The sequence below is a fragment of the Octodon degus genome, unplaced genomic scaffold (assembly GCF_000260255.1).
Source record: "Octodon degus isolate 3935 unplaced genomic scaffold, OctDeg1.0 scaffold00093, whole genome shotgun sequence".
Taxonomy (NCBI): domain Eukaryota; kingdom Metazoa; phylum Chordata; class Mammalia; order Rodentia; family Octodontidae; genus Octodon; species Octodon degus.
In genome coordinates, this window is record NW_004524669.1 from 5,323,973 (window position 1) to 5,333,476 (window position 9,504).

General features: G+C 41.4%; 1 protein-coding gene across 1 annotated transcript in view; it reads left to right on the forward strand.

The window, feature by feature from the left end:
* Eif4b (eukaryotic translation initiation factor 4B) overlaps nt 1-9,504 on the forward strand; it is a 37,622-nt gene that overhangs the window by 21,279 nt on the left and 6,839 nt on the right. The window contains exons 5-9 of the mRNA XM_004638004.2: nt 492-546; nt 1,133-1,267; nt 6,639-6,782; nt 7,035-7,208; nt 9,412-9,502. Coding sequence (XP_004638061.1) covers nt 492-546; nt 1,133-1,267; nt 6,639-6,782; nt 7,035-7,208; nt 9,412-9,502 — 599 coding nt within the window. The remainder of the gene's footprint in view (nt 1-491; nt 547-1,132; nt 1,268-6,638; nt 6,783-7,034; nt 7,209-9,411; nt 9,503-9,504) is intronic.

Here is a 9,504-nt window from a genome sequence, read left to right on the forward strand (position 1 = left end):
TTGAAAGGCTAGGGCTGGGGCTGGTGAGATGGCTCAGTGGTCTAGAGCACCTACTTGGAACAAGCTTAGCAAAGCACAGGGACCATGGTTCAATCCCCCAGCACCACATGCCAGCCAGCCCCGCCCCCTGGTGGGCTGAGCTGGCCACACACACACACATAAATTAAATTTAAAAAAAAAAAAAAAAGAATAAGCACTTGCCTGGCAAGCATAAGGGCCTGAGTTCAGTCGTTAGTTCCACAAAAAAAAGAAAAGAAAGGCTAGGGCCAAAATGTTGGCTAACCATGCAGAGAGGGCACCATCTTATGGGGGGGTGGAACTTTAAGTGTTTCTAAAGGAGTCTTTAGCCAACAAATTGAAGAGTGCTGGCTAGAGTACAGTGTCTTCCTTTTACCTGCCTTCCTGCAGTGCTTCGCTACTGCTATGGTCACTCATGGGATTTGTGCATAATGAGGCAGAAAGTTGATTAATACAGTCCTGTGTTCTCTTAGTCTCTAGGTAACAGAAGAATTCGAGTGGATGTTGCTGATCAAGCTCAGGATAAAGGTGAGAAAACTGGGAAAAATTTCCTGTTTGGTAATTATCCTAGGATGACAAAGCAAAAGTGTCCTTGCCCAGAAAATTTTAATAGAGATAAATGGTAAAGCAGCCCAAGTCCAGAGTAACTTCTCAACTAGTTTTGCTTCTACATGATTTTAGCAGTTTGTTAACATTTGAAGTGAGTGCTACTGAAGTCCTATTAGATAATAGATAGAACCCATAGATTATTCTTTGAGATGAAATGTCCTAACTGATCTAAATGGATATTAAATCTGTAATAAATATCTTAGCTCCCTGGCTTGTATTGGAGAGAAAGGGGACTTCATTGATGTATTTCAGCACCTCCTTGGCCTACATGGATAAGTGCCAATGCAATATAAATTAATGTAAAGAAAAGCATAATCCAATTCACTTGAAGAGTGCAAGTGAGGGACCAGGTACCTTCATGATAACAGTATGATGTAGAAAATAAATTAATGTGAGGATTGACTCCATGCATGAGTATGAGAGAGGAGCAATTGAGGCATGCAGGCAGTGGACAAAGGAAGCCTTTTTCATCTTGAGGGCATCTGTGTTTGTTTTTACTTTATAGACAGGGATGATCGTTCTTTTGGGCGAGATAGAAATCGAGATTCTGACAAAACAGACACAGACTGGAGGGCCCGTCCTGCCACAGACAGCTTTGATGACTATCCGCCGAGAAGAGGTGATGATAGCTTTGGAGACAGTAAGTTAATATTTATGAAGTCAGTTCCTTTTGTAAGCCTATTTAATAAGACAAAGGTGTCATTGTGGGTGATCACATTAGCAGAAAGTGTAGTATGGGGGCTGGGGAGATGGCTTAGTAGGATAAGCGCTTGACTGGCAAACGCAACGATCTCCCCGGTTCTGCAAAAAATAAATAAATAAATAAATAAATAAATAAATAAATAAATAATTAATAAAGAAGGTTTTAATGTAAGATAATTACAAATTTTTTTAAAAAAAGAAAGTATAGTATGGTACAGAGACAGATACAGATGCAGCGTCTCCCATATTGCCTGGGCTGGCCCTGAAGTTCTCCGCTCAAGCAGTGCTGCCTCAGCCTCCCTAGTAGTTGAAACTATAGGCACATGCAAACACAGCCAACTTAAAACTTTTTTAACATTCAAAAGAATTGATGGGTGCTAGAAAACGTTTTTATAAAATTCATTATTTTTAAAAAGGTCTTTTGCAAATAAAGAATAAAACATTTTTAAGTCTTGCTATGTGCCAGACACTCTTCGAGGCTGAAACATTGTCCAAAAAAGTCTGTCTTCACAGGATATTGATTATAGTGGAGGAAAATTTAGTTGGGAAAATAAAAGGGGATTGAGAAGGTCATGGGGATATAGTGGGGATGAACTATATGTTTTACATCACCTAGATCTGGCAAGAGGTATGTAAAGCACAGGGTAAAATTTATGCATTCTTCTAAAATGCCTGTAGAAAGACAGCACTTTGTAAAGATATGAAAAATAATGAATAGTTTTTTTAAATAACAAAATGTAATTGCATATATGTTGTCAAGGATAAAATTCAAAACTTATTATGGGAGAAATATAAGTATGTGTGAAACTTTGAAAATGATATTGTAGGGGCCGGGGAGATGGCTCACTGGAATAAGTGCTTCCCTGGCAAGCACAAGGGCCTGAGTTCAATCCCTGGTTCTGCCAAAAAAAAAAAAAAAAGATATTGTATAGTATGAATGCATAAGTTGTAAAAATATAAAGTAACATACCCATGGTTGGTCATGGTTGTAGATGGGCATAAGGGATCCCATTATGTGTATAGTATGAGATAACTTCCTTCCTGTTAGAGAACAGTCTTCCTTAGTAAAATGCAGAAGAGCCAGGTATGGTGATACATGCCTGTGATCTTAGCACTTAGCACTCAGGCGGCTAGACAGGAATGAGTTCAAAGCCAGCCTGAACTACAGAAATTTTTTTTAAAAAGTGGAACATATGGGTGCCAGGGAGATAGCTCAGTAGAATAAGCGCTTGCTTGCAAGGGCCTGAGTTCAATCCCCGGTTCCGCCAAAAAAAAGACAAAATGGAACGTAGAATGCAGAAGTGGTGTGACAGGTCAGTAGAAACACTAAAGCTGTGAGGGGCCGGAGAAATAGCTCAGTAGAATAAGTGCTTGCCTGGCAAGTGCAAGGGCCTAAGTTCAGTCCCCAGTTCTGCCAAAAATAAAAAAATAAATCTACAAGTTTGTGTATGATTTTATAATCGAGTCTTTGTGTTTAACAAAGCCTTGGGGAGAAGTATACTTCAGCATTTATGCAAGAAATTCTGTTGTTAACAGGAAGAAATGGCTCTTGAAAGAAAAAGCAGTGAGACCAAGGGTCCTGTTTTGAGTCAAGGGACATGACTATTTTCTCATCTGACATCTTGAATTTAGAGCAAGCAGGATGGATAACAAGAAAGTGAGTGTGCTGTTGTTATCCAAAGCTGGCTCGAGTCCACTTTTAGTTAATGAGAGTTACACCAGACTGTCCCAGAGATCAGAAGCTCCTACCTGCAAGCATTAGGCAGGAAAAAAGACAAATGGGAGGAAGGAAAATAATGCTAAACGTTATCATAAAATCTCAACAGCATGCTAATGTACTTAACTTTGGATCTGTTTTTCTCAAGGAGATTAAGCCTATAATTTCATTTCATCTAAATCAGGTATTGAGCTTACCTGCCTCTCTTAAGAAGTTAAAAACATTTCAAAATAACACATGGCTGATTTGGAGGGTGTTTGTTTTTGTTTTCCTGTGTGTATGTGTGTTTTGAGACAGGGTCTCACTGTGTAGACCTGGCTGGACTTAACTTTGCATGGATCCTCCCTCAGCTTCCTATTAGATATTTGTACCTATTTTTGGCCTCTCCCCCCTACACACCTAGATTTATTTATTTTTATTTCTTTCTTTATTTATTTATTTTGGGTGGAACCAGGGATTGAACTCAGGCCCTTGCACTTGCCAGGGAAGCGCTTATTCTACTGAGCCATCTCCCCGGCCCTAGATTTATTTTTTAACTGCCATACAGAACAGAAAAACTACATCTCACTGGGCAACCTTGTGATACCTTAATACAAGAACATGTGTGACTTTCACATCATGTTGAGCACAGCTGCCCTCTCATTTATCTTTTAAGTAGTTGTGAAGGCCCTGGGTTTAATTCCTAGGACAAGAAAAGGAAGAAAAATCACACCTGTATTGCATTCATTCTGGCGTACATATTTCAAACATATACAGAGTATTAGTATATAAAAAAAAGCAACAACCTGCATCCAGGCATGGTGGCACACACTAGTAGTCCTAGCCACTGGGAAGAATACCCAGGCAAGGAGTCCAGGCCTAGTCTAGTGCAGAGTGGGCCAGCAGATGAGCTGGGCTCCTCACCTCTTTTTTTCCTTTTTTTTTTTTTTTTTTTTTTGTAGAACCGGGAATTGAACTCAGGCCCCTGCACTTGCCAGGCAAGCACTTACTCCATTGAGCTATCTCCCCAGCCCTAGGCCTAGTCTAGATAACACAGTGAGACCTAATGTGGGAAAAAAATAGTATAGGGGCCAGGGACTTAGCTCAGTGGTGCAGCACCTGCCTGCCAAGTGTGAGGTGCTGAGTTTGATTCCTGTATCAGCAAAAAAAAGTGTAACCTTAACAACATGGGGAAAACAGTGTAACAGCGAAGTCTTTGTATTTGTAATTCAGATGCCTAAATCCAAAAGTAATACCTTAGAAAACTATTGGGGAGCTCCAGATCTGTTTTCAGTTAACACTACAAAGAAGACAAGTATGCTGTCTTTATTACTGCTGTTACTGTCCTGAAAACATTGAGATTCAAAGAACACAGGCCTTAGGGTGTGACTCAATATAAAGCATTTGCCTAATAAGATCCAGCCCCTGGGTTTAAAACACAGCATCACATGCAAAAGAGTAACCGAAAGTAAATGAAATGTAATCCGGAGAAGTTATTATCCTAACATAATTCATGAGCAGAAAAGGCGCAGGCATGGAGTTGGCCGCAAAGTACTTGCATAGCATGCAGGAGTCCCTGGCTTTCATCTGTCCCTGGCATAGCACCTACATGCATAGTTACAAAGAACAAAATTTCTAAGCCAGCTCATGCACTGAGTGCCACCAGCAGGTAGCTTCTAAGAATAATAAAAATTTGTCCCCGGCAGATACATTGAATATTGACAGCTGGCAGATGTGGTGTCATAAACAGTCATCTCAGCACTGGAAGGCTGAGTCAGGAGGACCACAAATCCAAGCCAAGCATGGGCAGTTTATACACTTGGCTTCTTTTTTGCGGTACCAGGGATTGAACTCGGGACCCTGCACTTGTCAGGCAATAATAAGGTTTCATTGAGTAGTACAGGCTGGCCTTGAATTCCCAGTGATCCTCCTGCCTCAGCTTCCCAAGTGATGAGATTACAGACATGTAATCCCTGTTTTAAACTCTTATATATAATTATTTCACTAACATTCCCTTAACTTACAAAATTTAGTCATATAGAAAAAATTATATGATTTTCTAAACATGCTAGGCAATACCTCTAGCACTGAGCCATACCCATCGCAGCCCCTAAAGTCATTGTTTGAAAGGCAATAATCAGCCCAACATAGTGATTCAATTCCAGTACTGAGAGACTGAGGCAAGAGAATCGATCACCAAGCATTCAAGGCTAGCCTGAGCTATGTGACCCTGTCTCAGACAAACAAAAGATAAAGCCAGGCGAGGTAGCCCAAGCCTGTAATCCCAGCACACTCAGGATGCTGAAGCAGTAGGATTCTTGTGAGTTTGAAACCAGCCTGGGCTACAAAGTGAGCTTAATACCAACCTGAACTGCATAGGAGACCCTATCTCAAAAAAAAAAAAGAAAAAAAAAAGAAAGATAAAAGGCAATAGTCATAAAAATAAGATCCCTGTTTGATAGGCAGAAATAGCCCTCAGGTGTTTAAATTTGTGATTAATTGGTTTTTTTTTTAGAAATTGCTGGGCCAGCGAGATAGCTCAGTGGACTAAGTGCTGATTAGGCAAGCGCCGAGACCAGGCATGGTGGTGCACACCTGTAATACCAGCACCAGGGAGGCTGAAAACAGGAGGATCACTACAAGTTGGAGCTGCATAGTGAGACCCTGTACCAAATGCATTTTTAAAAAGAAGAAAGAAATTGCTATTTGTCATGTAAATATGTGGATTTCCAACTTAGGAAATTGGAAGATATAGGGATGTATGTAACTCAGTAGCACAACTATCTGGAAAGTATGAAGCCCTGGGTTCAATTCCTGATCCCCCCCCCAAAAAAAAAAAAGTATGGGAAAATTGTTGGCAACAGTCATTTGAAGCTAAATAAATAGCAAACTGTCCCTTTTATAAATGACTGAATGTCCATTGTCCCTCCAGAGCTACCACATTTCTTTATACAGACTGCTGACCTTTAGGGGGTCTCTGGTATTGATAAACATGCATGTTTTTGTGTATGTAAAATACATTAGTTAAGGGCCGGTGAGATAACTCAGCAGTCTAAAGCGCCTGCTTAGGCAAGTGTGCAAGGACCACAGTTCAATCCCTGGCACCACATGCCGTGCTAGCCCCACCCCCAGGGTGAGTTGAGCTGGCCACAAAAAAAAATAATAATAACAATGCAGTAGTCAAAATGTTACATCCCCCCTCCCCCATTTTGTTTGCCTTTCAGATTTCTGGTGTGTTTGTTTTCTAAGGTTAGCTTTTATCTCTAATTGGGGATCAAATCCGGGAGCATTTTGAGACAGCATCTTACTAAGCTGCCTAAGCAGGGCTTATGATCATCCTGGCTTTGCCTCCCAGAGTGCTGTATAGGCAGGTGATCCCACACCTGGTTTCACCAGGGAAGTTTTTTTAGACAGGACCTCATGATACACCATGAAGTACATCATAGTCTCTGCTATGATGTAGTTCAGGCCGGCCTCGAACTTGAAATTGTCCTTATGAAAATTGGGACAAACTTGAATAACAGCTCATAAGGTAAAATTGATTCAGTGTCACTGTGCTCTTTGTTAACATGTGAAAGAAAAAGGGATGAGGTTATCTGTCTTTTTTGTCTAGAGTATCGAGATCGCTATGATTCAGACCGGTACCGTGATGGCTATCGGGATCGGGATGGGTATCGTGATGGCCCACGCCGGGATATGGATCGATACGGAGGCCGAGATCGCTATGATGACCGAGGCAGCAGAGACTATGATAGAGGTAATTTGTAACACATAAGTTCAGTTAAAATGCTTTCTTAAGAACCCTGTGTGTTTGTTTTCCTTCTTTTGAGGTTTTTTTGTTTAGACAAGGTTTCACTATGGAGTGCAGGCTGGCCTTCAACTCACATTGTAGCCCAGGCTGCCTCAAACTCATCCATTATCCTGCCTCAGGCTCCCAAGTGCTGAGATTACAGGTGTGCACCATGATGCCCAGCTTGTGTGATAATTTCAATTCAGTATATATTTACAGGGTATGATTCCAGAATAGGCAGTGGCAGAAGAGCCTTTGGTAGTGGTTACCGTAGAGATGACGATTACAGAGGAGGAGGAGACCCATACGAAGATCGCTATGACAGACGAGATGATCGACCCTGGGGCTCTAGAGATGATTATGCCCGGGATGATTACAGGCGTGATGACAGAGGTAATCCTTGTCTGTGGCTTACATGGTGGAGTAGATGCTGGAAAGATTTAGGAGGAGTTATAAGTGATATTTGTGTTCACTTGAGGGACTTAAAACACAGTTAACACCATGTGTTCAGCAAAACATGTCATGATATTGGCCAAGGATAACATAATGGAAATAAAGCAAAGACTGTTGAGACAGGGTCTCACTATATAGTCCAGGTTATCCTTGAATTCACTGTGTAGTCCAGGCTGACCAATCAATCACTACATGAGGGCCAGGGAGATAGCTCAGTAGGATAAGCACTTGCCTGTCAAGTGCAAGGTCCTGAGTTCAATCCCCAGCACCTCAAAAAAAAAAAATCACTACATGATTGGTCTGGAGAGATAGCTCAGCAGTCTAAGCACCTGCCTGGCAAGTCCAGGGACCCAGGTTCAATCCCTTGTGCCGCATACTGTGCTGGGTGTGCCAAGCCAGCCACCAGAACTGGGTATGATAGTGCAAACCTATAATCCCAGAGCTGGGGAGGCTGAAACTGGAGGATTTCATGAATCTTTGACCCAGGAATCTTTCTGTCTTGAAATATTTAACAACTTGTGTTGGTCTTGAACCTTTGTATCTACAGTACTGTCTCTTGTAATTCCCTGAGAAAAGAAAATAAGACTTGAGCAAGTAATTAATGAAGTGTGGTAATAAAACCCATCAGTCCGGTATGGACATTCTACGGCATTAAAGATTTTCCTCCTCGGGCTGGAGAGATGGCTCAGTGGTCTAAAGCACCTACTTGGAACAAGCTTAGCAACGCACAGCGACCACGGTTCGATCCCTCAGCACCACATGCCAGCCAGCCCCACCCCCTGGTGGGCTGAGCTGCCCCCCCCATAAATAAATAAATTAATTAAAAAAAAAAAAAGATTTTCCTCCTCAAAAGAGAAATTTCAGGGGCTGGGGAGATGGCTCAGTGGAATAAGTGCTTGCCTGGCAAGCACAAAGGCCTGAGTTCAATCCCTGGTTCCGCCAAAAAAAAAAAAAAAGAAATTTCAGTGTTTATGGTTTTCTTTTGTTGTTTTGTTTGTTGTGGTTTTCTAATACCTTTAATTAAAAACATGGCTCTTACCTATTTCTTCAGTCAAAACAACAAAAGCAGTTGGTTTACTGTGTGTTTACTACTCTGTACCAACAGTGGGCTAAATGCTTATACAAATGCTTTCTAATCTGAAAAATTTCATAATGTGTTCCTTCATAGTCACTGCTGCTGCCTTTGAGCCATGTGGCAGTTCCCTCCTTCCCCCCCTCCCCCGAACTGGGGATTGAATTCAGGCCCTGGCAAGCGCTTATTCTACTGAGCTGTCTCCCAGGCTCAGCAGTTGTCTCTTAATGTATTCCCAGCCCTGCTTCATTCTTTCACTGGCCCCATTTGTCTTTCTGCAACAACATCTAATGAGATGGTTTTCCCAGTCTCGTCGTGTCCTGAAAGGTCTTTCTTTGTCTGTCATATACTGGGTCTCCACTGTTTGTCTGCTGTTTACTTCTTCACCATCATCTTCTACATCCATATTCGGCTTTTAATTTCAAGACTGCTCAACAGTCGTTGCTTGGAAGACTTCATAGCTAGTCATGGATCTTTAATATGAATAGATTCATTCTGTACAACCTAGCTTGTAGCATTCTTTTTACTTGATTGTCCTGTCAAATTGGGCTTGTTTTTGTTGTTGCTGTTTTTTGAGATGGGATATCTCTGCATTTCAGTTCATGCTAACCATGAACTCAACTATGTAGACCAGACAAATCTCAAACTCATAGTAATCATCTTGCCGTAGCCTCCCAAGTGCTGGGATTACAGGTATGCACCACCACACTGGTGAGATCAGATTCTTGAGCAAGATAATTTTATTCAGTAATTGATAATAGTTGAAATTCTTTTCTCAAGTAAAAGTAATTGTGATAAAATGATTAATTTACCATATAAGTGTTTATCATTTTAGTCATTCTGACAGTCTTGTCCCATATCATGCATGTGGTAAGACAGCAGGAAGTAGTAACAGAACTTGATTATGTAAACTACCCATTTTCTAAGGACCTCCATCACCCTTCTCTGCCAGGTGGGCTAACCTGAATCCCATATAGCATTTCCTGAGAGCTATATCTGGAAATCAGTTGAGCTTTCAGCTGTCAGCTTCTGATTTTAGAAAACTATTACTTAGAGTTTCATTTAACTTAGGTCCCCCCCAAAGACCCAAACTGAACCTAAAGCCTCGGAGTGCTCCTAAAGAAGATGATTCCTCTGCTAGCACCTCCCAGTCCAGTCGAGCGG